We start from the raw sequence: 23,273 nt of genomic DNA, 5'->3' as shown, positions 1-23,273 counted from the left end.
CTGTAAATGTAGCGCTAAGTTTAAACTTGTTTAGATGGTGAGCTTGACCCAAGCTCACATGATAGAAAGAGTATAGCAAAAACCCAATTTCAAAACTGGATACAAGCTGTGCACAGTAACACAGGCAAGACTGTGACTTGGTTTTATAGGTCTAAAATGCCCAAAATCTCATCAGTGCTTATTATAACACAGTCTCAAGACATAAAGGGAATATACTGGCACATTCAGAAGCACTTTACTGAAAAGAAAGACAAACTCTAGGACAGTTTTTAAAACAAAGACTGATAGCTTCTGAAAAATATAAAAGAAATCCTTAATGTTCTTACCTCCTAGGGGATGGTGAGCGAGACAGTTTTCTTTTAGGAGACCGAGGCTTTTTAGGAGATCTTGTGCCACTCCTGCTTCTTCGCCGTCGTCTCTCTCTAAAACCATAAATGTACAAACTAGACTTTAAAATACAGACATATCACAGCAGATGTGTCTATGATAGAGCTACATTACTTTCAAATCACTAGATAAAATTAGAGTTAATGGTAACATTCCTTCTTCAGCAAACCATGTCCCCCCAGCCCAGCTATGAGCAACTAGTGTTTAAGATGTACAGCCTTTTGTCCTCCCTTTAAATTGTGGCTTTCTTTTTTTTTAATATTCTGCTTCTGTTACTATTCTCTAAAGTTACTAGGATTTGCAAGATGACCATATGATTTAGGCACAAACAAAATAGTCAAAATTAAAACTCCCTATTTTTAGTTATCTGGTTTCGGAATGAAGCTTTTTATTTCTTTTTTTTTAACCTTTACAGCTATGACCTTCACCCCCCCTCCGCCCCCATCACTAGGGTCCTGGAAACATTACACACAACTATTTATTCACCAAATATTAAGTTTGGCAGGATTGTATACAGCATACTCTTTGCTACTGCTTTGTGTAACCTATCTCCAAATTCCCTAAACGGAAGAGATGCTTAATATTACCTATTATATTTCCATGCCTCTTGACAGATTATAGCACAGCTGTAGATACATAATAGGTAGTCAATAAAAACTTACAGAAAATGCCTTAGAGTGAGATACAATAGTTAAGCAGGATAAGGTGCTTAGGAATAAGTACATTAAATAAAGCAATAAGCAAAACAAACAAACAAACCAAAAAAAACCCCTCCAATTATTAAGGCAAGAAAAATACATGTAGCATGTCCTATCTTTTATGCCCTTTTGCAACCTACCCCTCAGACCTAGTTCGGCATTTATCTCGAGCACTTACATCTGGTTTCATTTTCTTTTTTATACATAATTGGCTCTCTGTATCTGCAGGTTTCCCACCCATGGATGCAAAGGGCTGACTGTACACATTATTCTACACCGCTTAATATATGGGACTTATGGTATTCACAAGGGGTTCTGGAATCAATCCCTCATGGCTACCCAGGGATGACAGTATTTACCTTTTATAAAAAATACTCCTCACCCTGAAAAGAAACCCCATACCCTTTAGCTATCACATCCCAACCACTGATCTACTTTCTGTCTTTATAGATTTACTCATTCTACCCATTTCTTATAAATGGAATCATACAATTTGTGGCCCTTTGTGACTGACATCTTTCATCTCACAAGTTTTCAAAGCTTGTCCATATTTTAACACGTTTCAGTACTTTGTTTCTTTTTAATGCTGGATACTTCACTGTATAGATGTATCATTTTGTACCCATGTTAGTTAATGTACATTTGGGTTGACTTTTCGGTTATTATGAATAATGCTTCTTATCACGTACAGGTTCTGTGTGCACATGTTTTTATTTCTCTTGGGTTTATCCCTAGGAGTGAAACTATGTCAAAAAACTGTTACCTTTTTAAGGAATTGGCAAATTGTTTTTCAAAGCAGCTGCACCATTTTACATTCACACCAGCAACAGACAGAGTCCCAGTTTCTCCACATGCTCACCAACGCTAGTTATCAGGAGTCTTTTTGATTAACTAACGTTGTATATCCTTTCGTGTGCTTATTGGACACCTGCATATCTTTTTTGGAGAAATGACAATTCAGACCCTTTGCCCATTTTTCAACTGGGTTGTCTGTCTTTCTATGATTGAGTTCTAACAATTCTTTATTCTTGATCCCTTTTTGGATATATAATTTGCTATTTTCTACCACTCTGGTTTGTCTTTACTTTCTTGACAGTGTTCTTTGAAATAAAAAAGAACAGAAATTTTTAATTTTGATGACCTCCAATTTATCTTTCTTATGCTTTCGGTGTCATATCTAGGAAACCATTGTCAAATCCAAGGTCATGAAAATTTACTTCTATATTTTCTTCTATGAGTTTCAGGTTTTACATTTAGGTCTTTCATCCATTTTGAGTTCATTTTTGTATACAGTATGATCCTCCTAGCATTTAAACAATCAAGATTAAGAAAAACATCGAAGCAAAATGTGTAAACAAGACTGGAAGAAAATGGAATTAAGCATGGCTAGCCCTAATTTCATAAAAATTCCAATGTTAAGTGTGAAAAATATATTCCTGTGGCATAAAGTTTGCAACACTGAATTTTCACTATGGCAGGCTAAAGACAAAACTACTGATCTAAGACACAAATTAGAACTTGCATTGCCTGCCATTATTTTATCAATGAGTCACTATATACAGGGAAAAAATTCTTTTGAGTATTAATATGTGGATATTTTAAATATAACTTACTATAATATAGTAATTCAAATCAAGATGACAAATGTATATAACAAACATAAAAACAGATCTCAGTTGATTTCCATGTTATTTCAAATATATTCTACACCACAAATATTAAGTAAATAAAAAGATGAACTTCAGGTTATTCTTCATAAACTGCCTTTAAGAAATGTTGACAATGAAGTATACATCAATTTACTGGAAAATATCCAGTGTTCACAGCCTACTGATATCCTTGCAAACAAAGTTTAAAATAATTCCAAGAATTCATAAAGCCTTACCTGCTTGCACTTCTGGACCGTCTGGCTGTGCTATAACTTTTTGGTGGTGTTTTGGAACGTTTCTTTTCTTTGTCTTCTTTCTTTTTGTCTCTAATGAACACAATTTATGAATACATTAGAAGTTTCAGCTAATATAAATTTATATAGCACTACAAATAAAAACAAAAGCACAGTGAGATCTAACTCCATTCTTAAAATATGAATGTTATTCTATTAGAAATACAGAAATAACTCAAGTGGTCTTATTTGTGGTAAAAAAAACAAATAAACCTATTTTCTGGCTATTCTACATAAAACCTCCCTCCAATAGAACAATGTAGACTATTTGGCACGTAAATAATAAAAGACGTTGTTGGCCAGTTTCTTGGTATGTTTGGCATAATCATTAATAGTTATAATAACTGACTCTAGGCTCTTCAACAGTCTTTTTTCTCTCAGCTGATTTGTTTCCAAATCCACTATGGTTCTATGCTCAGACCAAAACCTATAATGCACTACTGAAACTAAGCATCAATATTCTTCCAAAGTATACACCCCATGTTAACCTCTTTCACAGACCAAGTCTACTTTCTACCCTTTTCCCTGCTGCTACTGATTCCGGGCTACTCAGTGCTATTAGAAAAAATATCCCATCATAATGGACTGGTACTAGCACTATACCAACTCTAAATCTTTTCACAGCTTTCTGTAATTTTACTTTTATTTATTTTCCAGAGAATTTTTTCCCCCCTAACATCACCATCTCCCCAAGACTCTAGGCAAAGGGTAAGCAATATATTCATTGAATGAGAAGTCCCTTCACTCAGAAACAACACATACGTACATGTCCATCCTTAACTATGCTATAATTTTAGAGATTAAAATATCTCTTTTGTTGCTCTAAACTAATTCCTCCACTCTATATTCTTTATTTCATTTCCTCCTTTCTTTGGTCACCCTGCTCCATCAATTATCCTCTCTCTTCATTAAAGTCTTTATCATCTAATTCTTAGCATTACTTTAACAGTCCCTTAAGGGGTCCAGTCACATTTTCTACAAATTGATCCTATTATCAGAAATCCTTTTAAACTTGAAAACATTAACTCCTTGTTCATCACTTTTCAATCCATTCCCACTGCTTCCTGGATTAGGTACAAACTTCTATGTGTGAACAAAAAAGCCTTTTGTCTGTTATTTTGTGACCTTATTTCCTGGTCCTCCTACCAAAATACTTACTATTTCAAGAACTCATTCTAATTCTGTAAACAATAGTCTCTACCTGAAATCATGCCCCTCATTGGTCTAGTCAAATCTATCAGAAGTTAATGCTAGCAAGAGCCCTTCCTTTGTAATTACATTTCATCTCTCTCCTAGTACAAAGAAAGGTCCTTGAGGAAAGAAATGCCTAATTCCTCTTTGTGTGACAGATGCTTCATTAAGCATGCTTATTTGACTGAATTAGCAGATGACCCACTCTGTAAAACATGACTCAAAGCCTTGTTACAGGTTGATCACTCAGTAAAGGTATCCCAGAACCTCTGAGTTATATGCTTTATTTCCAAGAATAAATTTCGTTGGCCTCCTGCTGTTCTATATTTTAAATACATAATTAAATATATAAATGGATAAAGTAGTATAAAGAGCTGCTTCCAGAAAATTAACTCAGATTTCATAAAGAGATAAAGAACAGCTGCTAAAAAAAAAATGTGTTCTGAAACTGCGTGACAATCATAAAAAAACAAAATCTAGGAACTTTTCAACTGACAGGAGTTCTCTTTCTACTTTAAAGATGGTTCAAATGAAAAAACAGATTTAGTATGCTTTTCTCAAGATGAGGCATACTAATTTAAAAGGTTTGTCCTTAAATAAAAAAAAAAATTTCTAAATGCATGTTTAAAATGTTATGGTGGGGATATTTGTTTTTTAATGAACCCTCACTTTAACTATCCACTGGTCCCAAATCATGGGATAAAAGCCTCTTGAAGCATAATTCAATCTCTGGCATATAGCAAATCTTAATAAATATTTAAAAAGTGTTGATGATGAGATATGTAAAGATGAATTAAAACATGGCTGTCTGCCATAAACTCTTTGGCATACCATGAGGAAATTCTGGTAGCACTAAATCTTAAGCAGTGGTTGAGTGGAAAGAAGAAAATGAAAGACAATTAAGAATTTTTACTGCAAAGAAATATTACCTAGGCCTTCGGCTCTAAGTAGAAATCTCAAATTTACAAAGAAACACAAGAAAGCAAGTATCAGCCTCATCGAACTTTAGGCCTATCTCCCATTACCATACCTCTTTAGTCATTTAAGGAGCACAGTACTTGGGGTCTTGAGAACTCTAAAATTTGTCTTCCCACCCAATGTTAGTAAGTTTACTATACCTGGTTTTTGATGTGCTCCTTGACCTTCTACCTCTTTCTCTGGAATGAGATCTTCTCCGTCTTGGACTTTTGGATCGTCGCCTACTCCTTGACTTAGAATGTGATCTCCTTCTCGATCTGCTTCTTGACCGCCTAATAAAGCAAAAGAAAACCAACACATATGTAACATGTAAAAAGATTAGTTCTGTTTGCGACTATTTCATCTAGTATCAGAGAAAAGGCTCAGATATATGAGCTAACCATCAATACATAGGGGTAACTTCCTGCCACTTGCTGCCATCATTTATTTAGTTTATACAATAAACATTTTTGACACCCTATAAATATGTAACACCTTTTGATCAACCTATCAAATTAATCCTTCTATGCCCACAGAAACTAGAACTCTAAACTTAAAAATACTGCTAGAGGAAAACAAAACAAAAAACAAACCAAACAAACAAAATACCCAATTCATTTGTATCATCTTCCACATTATACAGCATTTTAGAATGTATCTGATTCCTCACTACGCAGGTTAAATCAATTATCAAATACTTATACATGCTTACTTCACACTTTACAGACACTAAGTCATGATAAGCCTATAAAGTAGGTACCATTATTAGTCCCATTTTAGAAATTGAAACCACTTGGCTCCCTTCTACAATTTCTATTTGTTATTCTCTGAAATATCTTAATTCTTTAATTTACAATTTAAGAGCAATGCATGCCTTATTACAGATTTATACAATTCAGTACAAATTGCCTTTTACTCCCATTCCCCTCGCTCTCTCTACACGATTATTTATTTCCATCATGTGACAAAATACTCTCTTCCTTCCACTACTCCACCCCATCCTATATTTTTTTCTTCCAGAATTTAAGTACAATTAACCTTTTGATGGTGTCATTGATCCTCCTTCCGTCTTATTCTCTTCTATTTTAAGATTAAAAAACAAATTGCAATCTTTTGCTTAGACTTAATCATTTAACTTCTAGAAAATCAACTTCTTTCTAGGGAAAATTTTAAATACGGTCTAAACTTTTTGCTTTCATTCTTTCAGAGTGCCAGAGGATGGACATTTTAAAATAGAAAAGACTTATATTCGATCTCATTTATAAGCTAGCAAACTTAGAGCATTCTTTATTTGACCTCTTTGGCCTATTCAGCAAAGAAAAACAATAGCAGTTACATCACAGAATACTTGTAATTTAAATGGAATTAGAAAGTCCAGTGCTATGCCATAGTGTAGGCATGTACATTAAATATAGACCCCCTTCTTTCTTACTGATGTACCAATATAACTTCTGTTGCCATCATTCTCTAATAGCTGTTTCAAAATTTATCACTAGTATCTTATCAAATCCAATAAATTTTTATTTTAATCAATTCTTAGTTTTGATTATATATGAAAATTATTAACTAAAACAATTCCCTTTCAATAACTTGTCTATATCCTCGGAAATTTTCATGTAATACTTACCTACCTTTCTGTAAGCTCCATAAAGTATATCTATCTTATTCATCACTGTACCCTTGAGCAATTACTACAGTGCCTGATTTCAATAAAAGGTACTAGTAATATACTGAGTGAAATACTGACCCTATAAAATATCAGAATCATTTTCTTAAGTTAAAAAAATTTCTGAAAAACAAAAATTAATGTTATTAGAATTAAGTACTACTCATATTTTGAGGATTTTGGTTTTAAGAAAAATTTAAGTCAATCATTTCAGCTAAACTGAGTTACATATTTTTTCCTACCTCGAATGCACACACATAAAAAAGATGAAGAAAAAAATCAAAAGCTCACGCTTACAGGTTTCTTTCTAAATAGTGATTAATAATATAAAATAGTTTTTAAAAGCTATTAAGAGGAGGTACCGCATCGATCTTATTTACTATAAGGTCCAGAGAAACTTATTTTTCAAGAGTCATGTACTTCAGAGCCATTTTAACACGCTATTTCTATGAACTTTAAAAAGAAAAAATGAGAAAATCAGGGATTAGCATATTATGTATCTAATTAAATAAAAAAGCCTACTGAAAGTAATGGTCATTTTTATATGCCAAGATGCTTGAGGTACTACAACCTATAATAATTATCTGTTATGATATGTTATTACAAGTGTCTAAAAAACACTTAGTTCAGGGAAATAAATGTTTTCACTACTATTTCCCACTGGTCATATTAAAATAATTCAAATTAAAATTTTAGAGCCCTAGGATGTACTTGGTATATATACAGAAGAAAAAGCCATATCCAAAGGAGATAGTGAGCTAAGAGAGCACTGTCCTAGATCTAAGAAGTACCAACATTTCACGTAAGAGTGAAATTTTAGCTGCATTTTTAACAAAGAAAAAAGACTTCCTCGGGTGGAGGTGAAGATATGGAAAAAGAGCATCAGGCAGAAAAGAACATCATGAGCAAAAACGTGGAGGCATAAAGAAAATGATGTATTCTAGCAAGTAGTACTGTGGTTCACTGGTTTGGAGTGGTAAATGACAAGTGTGGAAAGAAAAATTAGGGTAAATAGTAAAAAATCCTGAATGCCATTTTAGGTGTTATTTACCACCTTATTAAGGCATTAGGGAGCTTCTCAAGGTTTAACATAGTTGTGACATGACTTTGAGAATGAGACAAGCTGGGGGAAGGTAAGGGACAGAAAATAAAAAACAAATATACCAGATAGGACAGACAACTATGTAACATTTTGTTATATTCTGAATGTCTGTGTCCTTTCCAAAATTCTTATGTGAAACCTAATCCCCACTGTAATATATTTTGAGGTGGGTGGGGCCTTTGGAAGGTGGCTGGGTCAAGAGGGTACAGCTTTCACGAACAGGAGTAGTAATAGGAGTAATATCCTTCTGAAAAAGATCTGAGAACCTCTTGGGCCCATTCCACTACATGAGGACACAGTTGAAAAATGACCCACCATAAACAGGGAAGTGGGTCCCCACCAGTAACCAATCTGTCAGCACCTTGATCTTTGGCTTCCTAGTCTTCAGAACTGTGACAAATAAATCTGCTATTTATAAGCCACCCAGTCTATTCTATTACAGCAGCTGAACGGACAAAGACACAGTCTAAGAAATGACTTGACAATGCTATGGGGTCCATAAGGTCAAAATTATTTTCAAAATAATAACATTCTGCCTTTTGCACCGTGTTGACACTTGCATTAATGCTGCAAAAGCAATTGTGGCGTATAAGTGCTGGCATCTCCTAAGCATAAATCAAGGTTAAGAGGCAACTAAACTACCCTATTAGTCACTGTATACTGTATGTTTCATTGGCATTTGTAGTATGCATTTGCAGTAAAACAAAAAAATATATCATTTTCACTAAGGATGTCTTTGATGAAGCAATAAAAAATATTAATTTTATTAAACCTAGTCCCTTGAGTACTATTAAAGCAGTTTTATTATTAATTAGTAGCATTAAAGCTAGTCCCTTGAGCAATATCCTATGCAATAAAATGGTAGTATGGATAAAATACTTCTGATACTTATTAAACTTCAGTGGCTGTATCAAGTAAGACAGTCATTGAATTTTGAGCTTAACTGATTGCTTTTTCCATGAATCATCACCTTTACTTTTTGAAAGGAAAACTAGCAGACTATGGTTGTCCAAACTTAGATATTTGGCAGCTATTTTCTTGAAAAATGAATGAAGACTATCATTTCAAGGAAAATAATTCAATTTTGCCAACAATGATAAAATCTAAGCTTTAAAGAGAAAATTTTAGAAAACTTGAACTTATCACTATGATTTGACAGCTTCTTAATACTTAAAACGGTTTTCTGATGCCATCTGTGGTAGCAGCACCAAATGTCACTTTTTTGATATAACAAAATGTGCCAACATTTGAAAAGTTGCATAACACAATGAACTGATTACTTTGCAAACCACCAATGCATAATTTTATAAAAGCATGCCTGAGAAAAAGATCTGTTCAAAGTGTAAGGAAGAACAGAGCGATTTTAAATATGTAATAGTATATGTAAGGTTCATTTATGGTTTAGGACTACCTATTTCGACCATCTTTTAAGAAACTATCACTTGCCAAGTTTTGATGTTAGATCAAAGACTACTATTTCTAATTATCTCGAAATATTATAACTTTTCCCTTTTCTAACTATGTTCATGTGGTTTTCTATATATAGTAACCAAAGTACATCACAGTTAAGTTGAATATAGAATCCTGTATGTCTTCTATTATAAATATTAAAGAGATTTGGAAAAAAGTAAAACAAAGTCACTCTTCTAATTTTTTTAAAGATTTTTTTCAAAGCTGTATTAACAAAAATGGCTTTACTAATCTTTATTTCAAATGACTATTTTAAATCTTAATATGGTCTATATTAAGAGCTATAACCAACATAAACACTCTGGTGTTCTCATATTTTCTCTAAGTATAAAGAGGTCCCAATACTAGCAAGTTTGAAAGCCACTGGTCTAGAGAGAACCTTAAAAATTTATACAGAGATATCCTGTGGAAAAAGAGAATAAACTTAGTCTTACTCTAGGTACGATAAAAGGATGATACTATCAATTAGTTCACCCAGTTATATAAAGAACGATCTCAAAAGAATAGCAAGTTGTCATTTGCAAATAAATATTCACACGTTAGATGGGTAATCTATACGACCTTCCAACTTAAGTCTCAGGAACTGTGAAAAGCCAGAACTAGAATTCAAGTCAAAAGTTTCAAGTGCAGTATTCTTTCCATAGTACTAATTCAATTTAGTGCTCAAGTCCCAGCAGGTTCCTATTCCTAGATTTTTTTTGGTTTTAAAGTATCAGTATATTTAGTTCATACCTTTCGTCCATTTACATACTCTGCTAACAGGAGCTAGTAGGTGAACAGGCAGCAAATTAAGAAGGATGTGACATATAGAAATTTTTCGCTGTTAAGTACAACTGAATACCAAAAATGATCAAGCTAACCTGTGCCTAGAAGATGATGGAGTCCTCCTCCTCCTAGAACGTGACCTTGACCTCGAGTGCCTTCGTTTTTCTTCTTTCTTATCTGGATTTAAAAATCATCAAAGAAACAGATTTTTCCCACTCAAGAGTTAATCTAAGAATTTATTTTAGTTTTCAGCTTTTACGTATAATCCTTAAATGGTACAAGTGATCATTGCACAATCAAAATGTTGAGGCTTATTGAAGTGATGATACAAATAATCCAGGCTTTTGGTAGAACCCAGTTAGACTTTTGATTTTCAGCTAGCCAAAGGTTCCTTTGACTATTTCATTTTTAGATTTGGGAGGCTGTGAAGTGTCGTCCATAAAACAATCTATGAAAAGGGTTAATCTTTCTCATCCATTATTCTTTGGAGATTTCTAAATGAGGAGTCCCTTTTTCCATTCCTAGGTTATACTCTCCCCAATATAGTCACAATTCATCCAGATTAAAACTTTAATTTCCACATGTTTGTATATTAATAGCATCTCCACAATCAACACTTGACTGTAAAATATTCAGTAAGTTCATAATAAACATTTTAAATTCTTGATCTAGCAAAATGTTTCTTTTTTCACCATGTAGCTCTATGCTCCTTTGCTAAATAAATTCATCTATATTTATGTCAAAATGGTTGGTAAGTAGGCTCAATATTTGGCTTTGAAATCCAGAAAGTCATGATTCATTCACTGTTCTCACTATACTGAGACATAACTGGATTTTAGTAAGCTAGCCCTCTTGGATCTGTTTGTCTCTCCTCACCAATTTTCAATTGTGTAAGTGTAGGAGATAGATCTAGAACAATTTGTCCCAATTTCCTAATTTTTAAATTACACATAAGAAATTTCTTTAACTTAGGACTACACAAGAGAATTAAAGCCATTGCACCTATGGACGATCATCAAAGTGAGAGTGAATTCCTTTTTCACATTTAGATCATTTCATTAATAAGATTCAATTTATTGTTAATGTCATTATTAGTAATACACTAACAAAAAAAAATCTCGGAGAAAAAAAAATTCATAAACCACTTTTAGTCATTCCAGTTATGAGTTTGCAATGAAAACAGAAAACAGTTACTACATGGTGTTCTAAGTTTGGAGTCACACAGATTCAGCTGTGTATTTAAAAGCTCCTACTGCGTGCCATATGACCTTGGGCTAATTAATATTTTGTTATTAAGTGAGATAATATACATAAAGCAATTAGTTTACTGAACATTATACTTTAAAATTACATTCCTAATACTATGCCTACTAAAAATCTTCTCATATACTAACAAGTAACAATGAAAAACGAATAAAACGTTACTTAATGGGAAAAAAAATCCAGGACCAAAGATCCAAATGTATACAGGCAGACAATAAAACCATCCATTCCATCTCAAAAATACAATCTGCAAAGAGTAAGATATTTGTTTTTCTTTAAATAAATGGCAAAGACAGGAGCATCTTCTCGAGGTACTCTTGGTCAAATAAAAGACTAAAATTCATTAGGCTATTCAGACATAGGCAATCATAAATAATTAAAAACCCAAAAACCATTAATTAAAAACAACGAAAATATCACTTCAAAGTTTAGATAATCCTAGGCACTACTAACAATTTGGAACGATCGTTGTGTTTGGAAGGGAGGGGAGGGTGCCTGTCCTATATGTTGAAGGATGTTTAGCAATGTCTGTGGCCTTGTACCTGCTAGATACATTGGTACCAGCATTACAACTAGGTGTCTCCAGATATTTCCGGATGTTTGGTGACAACTCCCCACTCACCTCCGAGATCCCTACACTGAAAATCACTCCACTACAAGAATTTTATCAGATTTGGAGAATTAAAACATTATTAGAGTATTAGTCAACAAATTTCCAAACTTACGCAATCAGTTTTGCCAACATATAGTTCAAGATTCAACACAAGTGTATAAACCTATTTTACCTGGTTCTATGGCAGCAGAAATTAAGGACTGTGCTTCTCGTACTCTCTTCATGGCTTCCTCTATTTCTTTACTAGAAGTATCTGATTTCAGACTTGGTGAAACAAGACCGGCAGCTACATGATTCAACCTGAAACAGAACCAAGAATTGAAGTCTGAAATATTTAAAAGTGTGTAACAGCATTTCAATATATAAATGTTTCATATAACATCATTTCAGTAAGATATTCCTTTAAAAGGGGGAAGATTCCATTATTTTGGTAAAGCCATTTATAGTACAATACCTTTTTAATATTTACAATGGCATCTGCATTTTAGACTCGACTACATGAAATAAGATATATACCTATTAAATTTTGCTGAACATCCATTAACTTTCTATAAACACATTTTGAGAAATGCTAGTACATGTGAATATAATAATGCTAAAGATTTTTGATTAAGAGAGTTTTCCTTCACGATTTAAAAACCTTCTACATCATCATTCTGTTGAGAAAGAGCTTTAAGTTTACAGATGGGAGGAAAATGAGGCAGAGGCCATTGGCACACAGAAGTTACTCAGGAAATTCCTGACTAGAAAGACTAAAAGATACGCCGTCTTTAGGGTTTTATAGATGTGAAAAAAATTAAGACACCAAATTAAGGATAGTAGTTATTTGTGGGGAGAAATGTAGACTAAAATGGGTACACAGAGAATTAACTGTACTGATATTTTATTTTATAAGCTGGGTGATATGTATATGGTTAGATTTTAGCTGATAATTTAAAAAAAAAGTCCACTAATTATTATAGTCAAATGATTCTGTCCTCCCTCTTCCCATGATCTTCCACTTATAGTGACTTTCACCAATGAAAAAGGATTCAGTTCAAATTTCAAATACCAAGGAATTACCAATTATAATACCTCATGACTATTATATATACACACCAAGGAGGAAATGTAAGTTTCAACATGAGAACTTTTCAAAGCACCTCAAAGAAGTCATCCCATTGTGATATATGCTCCTCCTTTCCTCTAGGATAGTGTCTTTCACTTCTGTTCCCCTCCTCGTCATCACCTAGGGTTCAGCTTCTCTGATCTTCATACTAAGTTCTCCTTGTTATAAGTTTCCATGACACCTCTGTACTTCCCCTAGTTGGATGCACACACTTTACTATATTTAAATGTCTCCCTTCCTGACTAGAGTATATGCTAAAAAGATACAAGTTTATAGTAGGTATTCAACATATGTAGTTTAAATGAATCAACTAACTCCTGTCTCCTGGTATGTTTTTTTATAATTACTTTGCAAAGACTCAAATTACACCAAAACCTTTTATAGATGGGCATATCACTGATTTTTTTCCTTGTTTCAAGAAAATCAAATTTTATGCCTTGAACTTGATTTCTTTTTAGCTATCTACAAAATAACTGTTCTCTAGATATTCATATACTAACTATGCCTATATCACCAATGGAGACACAGAACAAATCCTTACTTGGGATCAACAGTACTCATAAGCTTCAGCAACTGATCTGCAGCAAGAGACTGCAAAACAAAAAATATAACAGTGAGAATACATAAAACAATGATTGCTATTTTAATTTTCAGGACACTGAAATATCCTAGGACAATCTGGCAAATCTACAAAAAGGAACATATTCTAGGCACGATGATGACCAAAAGCAATATAATGTCAGCCAAAGATATATTACGTTTTCTAGCAGCTACATTAAAGAAAATTAAGAAAGAAACAAGTGATATTAGTGGCTATCATTCTGTATATCCAGGAGTTTTAGCAAACTAAGTATGAAAATAATAAAGCTGAGCAGTCTAGATTTTACAGAACAATTATATCCTACTTATTTTAAGACTTTAAAGGAACAGTAATGCTTTAAAGAAACATGTAAAATGAAACTTAAAATGCTTAGCCAGTAAACTAAATCAAAAGATTTCAACAAAGGACTTCGGGAAAAAGTTTAGCCAAATTACAATGAAACAAAACAAATTTCCAAGTGAGTAAATGAAAGGAAAACAAATCATGAACTCACACTGCGCCATCCTTTCATGACTGTTTACTCTGATTCCATACCATACTTACGTGTTAACTTCCTGTGCAACTACGCTCTACATTCAACTATGTGAGAAATTTTTTAATGAGCAAGCAAGAGGCTAATAATAAAATGACCTCTGAAATGTCTTTAACAAATTTATATAAGAAAAAAATACTACACTGTAGAAATGAGTTATCTCCTGCTCTTGAAATGCAAAGTTAGTTAATGAATAAAATAAATTCTTTAACTATAAAAATGAGCTCAAAGTTGAAGGGTATTAAGTTATACCTGAGAGTTCAAGTTTGCTCCAGGAAGCCCAAGTGCAGCAAGGGCAGGATCGAGAGTAGGAGCTCCCAAAGCAGCCAACGGAACAGCGCCAATCTGTGAATTCCAAAATTTGTTTATTTAAAATATCATTGCTTTTCCCTCTAAAGCAGCAGTCTCCAACCTTTCTGGCACCAGAGACTGGTGCTCTTATGAGAATCTTTAATGCCTAATGATCTGAAGTGGAGTTGAGGTGGTGATGCTAGCAATGGGGAGCGGCTGCAAATACAGATACAGCTTCACTGGCTTGCCTGCCCCTCACCTCCTGCTGTGCGGCCCAGTTCTTAACAGGCCACGGACTGGTACTGGTCCGTGGTCTAGAGGTTAGGGACTCCTGCTTTAAAGGGCCAAACAATGCATTTAAAGTCTGTAGGCTACGTGGACTCTGTTGCAACTACTCAACTATGCCACTGTAGCTTGAAAACAAGCATAAACAAATGGGCATAGCAGTGTTCCAATAAAAATAAAATAGGTGGTTTGGCCCGAGGGCTTTAGTTTGCTCACCCCTGCTATATACAATAGCCTCATTTTTCACTTGTCATTACAGCACATTTAACCTTAAAATGAGAATTTATAAAAAGATACAAAAATTTTCAACATATTCTTGTGCCAATTATAAATTATTGCTTCCCAGATCCAAATCCAGTTCTTTGTCTTGCTCTGCGATACGGAAGAGCTCTCTCATAAGCATTTCTTCGACATCTGGCGTGATGTTAAGCTTTACTTGTAGGAGGAGCTGAAATGACACTGACTACGAAAAGGGTTTCTCTTCTTGGTTCCTAGGTCCCCTTTCTGATTGTTACTATAGTGCCAATGCGGGATACCCAGTGGCCTTTACCTCTTATTAAGTTCTAGAGACATCTTCTTGGGCGGGCTTCCTAGCAAGTTCTGTGGCACCTCAGAAAACTTCTCTACTATCCACCTTTTTTGAACAAGGTCTGGAACTTAATCTCATTTAAATGGGTTTCTTTCTTGTGTTCTTCCTCAGCTCTGGAAGTGATGGTTGCTTTCTATGTCTGCAATTCCTGTATTTCCTGGAATTCCCCCTAGTAATCTGCTGTTACTAGTTAGTAATTCCTTAAACTTTCCCTGTTCAAATTACTGTGTGGTTTTGCTTCCGCCTAAAATAATTCTAATTAATCAAGACACAAATCATGCAAAATCCTGTAACTTTGGAGGCAGTTTGATCTCTATAAGCACTATACTAAAATTTTATTTTTAATAAATATAAGGTACCAAACTTTCTTTAGTTGTTTACTGAGTAGCTATATAAAAATGGCATCTTAGTTTTTATACAAGTTGATATATCAAAGTTATCTACAAAATAACCACATCCTTGGTTTATAAGTAAAAATGGGGGTTAAGTGACAGTCATACTTAAAAATCTTGGAATTTTCGATCTCAGTCTCAAAGATACCACAATTCACTTAACATTAATTGAACTATTTAGACAAAATAATTTAATAGAATGTTGTTACGTAGTTCTAGTTCAGGCTCATAATTCACTTTATCTGCGAAACCACTAAGCAGTTACAATCTTTTTGAGTGGTTACAATACATGTTATATAACAAATCTTTTAATTCTAAAATGGTATGCTTTTCAGTGTTGTTGGGGTTATAAACATTACCCAGTAACATTTTCTCCAACTTGAGTATTTCATCTTCCCCATATCAAACATCTCCATGAAGACTTCATCTTTATTTCAAGCCACCTACTTAATTCAAACCCCAAGAAAGAGCAAAACATCAAAAGGCATTGGCAAAAAAGAAAGAAATCTGAAATTCAACTTCATTTTCTTTCCTGGTCCAAATGAACATACCATTTTCAACAGCATATTCAACAGAAGTCTTATGCTCCATGAGCTTTCCTCCCACCAGTTATACTGGGTTATTTCGAGTCAGTGGCAAAACCAATATACAAGATATTTATGGTCTTCAAAATGTTCTTAAAATGTAAACTTCCAAGAGATTCTCTTTAGTATTTATGATTGTGATACAGCCTTTTACAATAATGTATGCATATGCTATCTACCATTCGGTAAATTAGAATCACAACAGCACTTAAAAAGTTCAAATACATTTAGCTTTATCCACAATTCTGAGTTCCTTTCCATGCTTTAAGAATTCAAAAGAACTAGTACCTGGGTAAGTGGGTTAGGAGTAGGCAGGAGTCCACCACCAGGCAGAAGACCTGCCACTGCATTAGCTGGTGCCAACAGAGACAAAGCCTTAGTCTCATCAGGAATAACTCCTGCAGAGAAACATCCTTGCGTTAGTTAGAACACACCCTTTTGCAAGACAGAAAACACACAAAAACACCCAGAAAATGTCTCCCTGATACACCACCTGAGTTTGTTGAAAGTACTTATGTTCGCTAAAATATAAAGCTTGATTTCTATGATTATTTATCATTAACTTTATGTGAGAATGAAACTTCAATGTGTGAAAATTTGTTTCCTTTTTCTCTACAAATGGTTAAGTTTCTAGAGTAAAAAAAAATAGCACAATACACACTACTTTTTTGTTAACACTGCCAAGATTTCATCACCTGTACTCGATTTTTAAGTCATGAACCAAACGTAAGCAAGCACAGTCGGTTCTCCAGGGGTGTGCTCTCAACTTTCAAAAGCTGTTTTATGAACAACGACTCGTGTCGGCTGCTTCACTATAAAGCACACAGAAAAATCAAGATACACAAGACAAAAAAAGTTTGATTTAGGGGTTAATAATATGGTACAGTTACTATGATTTTCTTTTACACCTACCATACAAATTTTGTAAAAATTAAGAGAAGAAAAGTATGTAAAGGAAATATTCTGTTGGAATCAAGCGTAGGGCTTTTGCTGACTCTTGAAAACGAATGTTTCTGAAGGTTTCTGAATACACACAGGATGTGTGTGTGGGAGTGAGAGGGAGAAAATAGGTAAAACAACATGGCACATTCCTTACCTGTACAGTAAAATGTTTTCTGTTCCAACATGTGCCATGCTAACCATACCGAAAAATGCTGCTATATAGTGTCAGTTCAAAAGCTAACTTAGCCAAACTCCTAAAGCCAAAAACGACATATATGTTTTTAAAGCCTAATCTGTGTATTCAGATAAAATCTAAGGGTCCTAAGACAAATATTTATGCAGACAATTTAAATTCTATCCAACAGCAAAAGCCCTATACAGGTAGATTAATCTGTTAATGTGCCCAAGCCCCCAAAATGAGAGTTCAATAATACAATTAAACTACATATTTGCAAATACCAGTAGTATTTCTGTAATACATATTAAGAAACTGCATCTCATCATAAAACATACAATATGTACAGGGCACTTAAGAGAAACTGGATAAGCTGCAGAAGAAAACTGTTGGGTGGTATTTTCAGCAGGGCCTGGTATATAGTTCAGGCTGAACCAGGGAAAAGAACTGTAAAACACAACAACAAAAAAGAAAAACCACTGTTAAATAAAGGTAATGGTTCCTTCCACCTATACTGAGAAGTGCCGATAATATAAACAAATGTATACTACACAGCACTGTTATCTTGCTTGTGTCAGAGCTGTCATCAATTTAGATACCAAGAGTTATGGAGGGAGGGGGAGGGAGAAGATCATTTAGATATAGGGCATTAATGCATCAATATTAACAAACCTACAAAGATTATGGGATAATCTTGCATGCAAAATTATGTCTCAAGAGGATAATATTAAATACCAACATCTTACTCAAATTAGTGCATTTGCAACATTCTGGCACACTAAATCCTCTTGAATTAATTGTGAGACACCTGATAGAAGATCTGCATCCATTAAAAAAAAGTCATGCATCTGATCCTCTGATTTAAAAAAGACTATTTAAAAATAAAACTACAATTTAAAAATAGCAATGAGGCCCCTCACCAGTTAATTTTCATGCGTCAAGAGAATTTTTTTTACTGCTGCTTTGATAGAACCATGAAATACTGCATGAATGTGTAGAAATGAAAGAAAAAGAAACAGACAAAAGAAACAAACATTAACCAAGGAACCTAAATAACCCCCAAATCCATTAAGAGTTTCTTCTAAATCTGGCTATCTCAATTTTACCAATAAAGACTATTCCTTACCGTAGACTTTGTGTCTATATTGTTCTAAAACACTGACCAAGAGCCAACACCAACATGTAAGAGCTAAACTACAGTGAATGGTGACAAAGGGATTGAGTACATCAGTTATTTAGTGAAAATAACATTAATACAGCATACCATACCAGTAGTTAAATATACCACAAAACAGATTCTGGAGCTAAGTTTTTCTGTAATTCTATATACACTCCTAAATATTTCACTTTCAAAACAAATCCAGAAAAATTATCATGGTCTAAAAATATTTATAAAAGCCAGTTATATGATATACTGTATCATGTTCCGGACTTAATACTTAGCCAATAAGAATTCTTTAAAGACTAACTAACGTTTTGCACATTACTCACATTATTTGACCCTTGTTCCAAAAACTATCATCTATATTTTACTTATCCTAAATTTGAATTCTGTAACTCTTCTCTTGGTGATAAGTTTCATCCTACAATAGGTACACTGATATAAAAGAAACTGCTTAATCAAAACACACTAAATCAATGGTTTATCAGCATATATATTTTAAAATCTTAAAATTGGGCTCACACACTTTAATATCACCGAGATAGATGTACTATAATACAGCATGCCTTTAACCCATCTATGAATGCAATTTAATTTCTTTAGAAAACCACAGAGGCAATTTTTCTAAGTTTTAAGGACTAGACATTTCACAACTTTTACAAGGTATGGTGTAAATGTTCACATTGATATTCAAAGATCTGAAATAGCATCTAAAGTTAACAATATCAAGATTCTGCTTCCACTGACCAGTTCATTAAGGAAAAAGGGAAAGCATTTAAATTCTGGTCAGCATATATGTTGAATTATTAACTTAAAATCCAGTAATTTTATATTTCAGCAATTTCTTTGATCAAAATTTATAGTTACCAAAAAGCAAATAAACTAACAGTACATTGGGAACAAACTAATTATAAAATACGCCTTAGAAAATTTTACAAATTGGAAATAAAATAGTGCCGTCTTGTCACAGTGGCTTTTTTAGATCCAAAAACCCTGCTCATTATTTTTCTGTCAAATTACTTAAAACAGCCTAAAATGTAAAAAGAGAGAAAATGTAGTTAACAAATGGTTACACCAGGAAAACACTTGGGGGACTTGAGTGCTTGCTGGCCTTTAGTTAATGTCTAGAATCCCCTGTAGCTGCAGAGGACCCACTGTTTTTCAGTCATCTGGAAGAGTTTTGCATTTGCCTTCTCCACTACAAAAATCACACACACAAATAACAGAGAGAAGAATTTATTATTTAGAGATATTCTAGAAAATATAGCAAGAATGAACAAGAAAATCTGGCATAAAAACAAAATACCCAGTGCCCATCTGGCACCTAAGCTATAGGAAATCTTGAACTTTCATACAAATCAAAATCATTGCAACCCTTGGTATACTGGAATTCACTGTGGGATATATTTTAAAAGTTATCAGTGAGAGGAAGCACTAAGGAAATAAAAATAACCTAATCATTTATTCAAAATAGAAATGATATCATGCATTTATTTGAAGGTTTCTGTGTAAATGTGCATGGAGCGAACCATTCACCTTTTGGGCTTTTTCAGAAAACTGAACATTAAATTACCTAAGTAGATGTATCTTAAGGAATTATAAATTAGGAGCATGGTTTTAATGAACTTAAAAATGTTTATTTTATAAAAACAGATCTGATTTCTAATTTTTAGAATTAAAAAAATCAACAAGTAAAAATATGGGCTGCAGTATAACAAGGGTTTCAAAATGTTAATAGCTTAGATTTTTAACATGCTACTAACACTCACTCTAAAACTATACTGAGGTAGATGGTCATCATAGGATGCCCACACAGATAAACAAAGCACAAACCTTCTGCATATGGTACGACTATCAAAGCTCTGTCAACGAATACAGTGTTTGTCAGATGCTGTGCCACAACTGCTGAGTCCGGATCATGGAACTTAACAAAGCAGACACGGGATGAGACTGGCAAAGGTGAATCACTAAAAAATAAAATAATAGTAATAATAAAACAACAGAAAAAGAATACCAGCTAAAACATAAATGATTTATAAATCATACATTTGCATTCCAAAAGCAAAACAGGCAGATAAAAATATATTTCTGTATATATATTAACCAGTTCAAAAAACAGACATTTCAAATAAAGTACTACTCATTGAACTCATGTAGCAAATTGCACGTAAACAATCAATCATTGTTTAATTTTATAACTTATCAAGTTAAAAACAGCTTGAAACTAGTCTCAGAGTTTCAGTAGACCACTAAAGTGTCAACATTTTTTTTCATAATACCAATACCAGCTATTTTTAAATGCAGGTAATAAGTAATTAGTTTTGGCTTAGAAAACTTTCCATTATGGCTAATTTTTCAGAGTAGAAAACATGAAGAATTTTCAATTCAGAAACAAAAGAATACTGTGGGAAAGTACATCTATTTGACAAAGAGTTTTCTTGACCTGCCTACTAAATGCCTTGTCCTTTTTAACCTACAGCATAACTCTTAGGCATTATAAATAATCAGGGCTCTCTCCCTTAGAGCACTTTCAGGGGAAAAAAAAAATTAAGTACACAGGGAACTGTACTCCATCCCCTAGTATTACTATTCTGCAAAATTTCAATTAGCAAAAGAGCTACTTCCTTCAACAAATTGCTTTCTTAGGTAAAATAAAAACAAGTACTAAAGTGCAAGCTATGGCAACAGTAAGATACTTTAGTGAGTAGGGTTTCTTTTCCTTCTTTTTTAATACAGGATGGTTTAAATTTCTGCCATAAAACTTTCAGTGAAAGGGATGAGTTAAATAAAGGCAGGGGTTGCTCTCTAACCCCAACCCAAATGTTAAATGTTATTTAAAAACCAACGCCCTAAGGCAGTAGTAATCCTATCATCCATAGTACATTAGAATCACCTGCAAAAAAAAAAAAAAAAAATTCATTCTATCTATTGATCCACCAAGATCTCTGATGAATGAAGTACTAAGTGATTCCTCTTTTATTTCAATTCTGATAATTTTTTATGCACCCAGGGTAAAGAACCATTGTTTCATTATAACAAGTGAATTATATCTTGAAACTCAATAATGAAAAGAAAATCTTGTAATATATAGAATGAGGCTTATTAACTTTTCTAATAAAGTAGATCTTTATGTATACATAAAAATGTACTTACATCAGATTTGGTTACATTAGGTATTTCAGTGAAGTATTTGCTGAAAAAAAGTTCTACTAATTTGTGCACTAACATGAAAAGAAATTATTTATGAAGACTAACATGAAGCTAAATAACCTGAGAATTCAAACCCGTCAGAACTTACAGCTTTACCTAAAGGCACTGCCCATACTAAGCACAGAGCTTAATCTAGCTTCAAAGCAAAGTTGACAAGATATCCAAATGGAATTTCAGTCATCTTGTTATAGAGGCTTATTGCTAAATGTTTTTGACAGGATACAGTATTTTTTAATGTAGACGCTGTTTTTTAATGTTAAGTATTACTGGTCTCAAATTTAACCATGTTGCACCGAGAGTAGAGGAATGAATGCCACTTCAGCAGTTTTAGTACCAAAGCTATATAGCACTTTGTATTTCTGACATTCATACTTTCACTACTAAATGAAAAAGCTCTCTAAATGCTATAATTTTATAGTCTTAACACCTAACATATGCACTTTAGTAGGCACTCAAATTTCTTAAAAAGTGACCCTTACCATTTGTCACTGTCTATTGTCATCTGACCAAAAGAAAAAAGTGACTATCAAATATTAGTTCTTAAGAGAATAAAAACATAATGAACAATTCTTTTTAAAAAATTATAAAGTACTGCCTACATGCTCATAACGTATTTTCATTTACTTGGTAATCTAAGATGATTACTATTTTTTCTACCCACTCATGTCATAAGAATGCTACAATTATTACTTGGGCTATAATCAAAGCTGCAAGAAGTGATGAGGTAAAGATAAAGGATAAATAATTTAAAAACCATGGAGAAAAGAGTCACAGTAAGTCAACTCAGAAAGGCAGATAATCCATCTCTCGCCACTTCAAAAGGTCTATAAATCCACAATTATACTCTTATGTTTTCTCAGTTAAAACTTATCAATAAGACATGTTAATGTAAAATAGAGAATTGATGTCTGAATATAATTTCCATACCTCAGAATTTTGTGCAAGTAGCACTTCTAAAAATGTTAAGTCTTTACTCCTTATCTTTGACAATATAAATGAGGCTGGGAGTTGAAATGAGCTAAGGAGCAAGATAGGAAAAGTGGGCTCTGTATGCTTTGCCTTAACCTAAGAGTGGTGGTTGTTTCTAATGTTTCTTTAAATGTCCTCTAAGGGTTGTTTCAGAATCTTCTGAGATGTACATAGAAAATTCAGATTTGTTTTCCATCTGATGCCCACTGAATCTGAGAATCCTCTATATAGGAGGGCTCTGATTCTTAACAAGATCCACAATTGAAATCTGTGCCCATTAAAATATGAGAGCTTCTGGTTTAGGCCATGGATACCATGCTTTCAACTTTCTACCTTAATAGTGTGCTAACCGCTACTGATAATTTTGAGCTTATAAACA

At 33.5% G+C, this 23,273-nt stretch overlaps 1 protein-coding gene across 18 annotated transcripts in view; it reads right to left on the bottom strand.

The window, feature by feature from the left end:
* Window positions 1-23,273, bottom strand: part of SRSF11 (serine and arginine rich splicing factor 11) — a 40,974-nt gene that overhangs the window by 1,692 nt on the left and 16,009 nt on the right. For 5 of the 18 annotated variants that reach the window (XM_025051894.1, XM_006919317.3, XM_025051895.1 and 2 more), the window contains 9 exons: window positions 20,549-20,682; window positions 16,725-16,834; window positions 14,548-14,640; window positions 13,704-13,753; window positions 12,227-12,354; window positions 10,274-10,355; window positions 5,337-5,468; window positions 2,971-3,060; window positions 327-422 (listed from right to left, as the gene is read on the bottom strand). In XM_025051894.1, coding sequence (XP_024907662.1) covers window positions 327-422; window positions 2,971-3,060; window positions 5,337-5,468; window positions 10,274-10,355; window positions 12,227-12,354; window positions 13,704-13,753; window positions 14,548-14,640; window positions 16,725-16,834; window positions 20,549-20,682 — 915 coding nt within the window. Of the gene's footprint in view, window positions 1-326; window positions 444-974; window positions 1,014-2,970; window positions 3,061-5,336; window positions 5,469-10,273; window positions 10,356-12,226; window positions 12,355-13,703; window positions 13,754-14,547; window positions 14,641-16,724; window positions 16,835-17,131; window positions 17,249-17,891; window positions 18,001-20,548; window positions 20,683-23,273 lie in introns of all 18 variants that reach the window. The other 13 variants (XM_025051886.1, XM_025051887.1, XM_025051888.1 and 10 more) reach the window with 5 other exon arrangements.

The sequence above is a fragment of the Pteropus alecto genome, unplaced genomic scaffold, assembly GCF_000325575.1.
Source record: "Pteropus alecto unplaced genomic scaffold, ASM32557v1 scaffold25, whole genome shotgun sequence".
Lineage (NCBI taxonomy): Eukaryota > Metazoa > Chordata > Mammalia > Chiroptera > Pteropodidae > Pteropus > Pteropus alecto.
The sequence above is the reverse complement of the archived record's forward strand: the minus strand, read 5'-3'. Positions and strand labels throughout refer to the sequence as shown.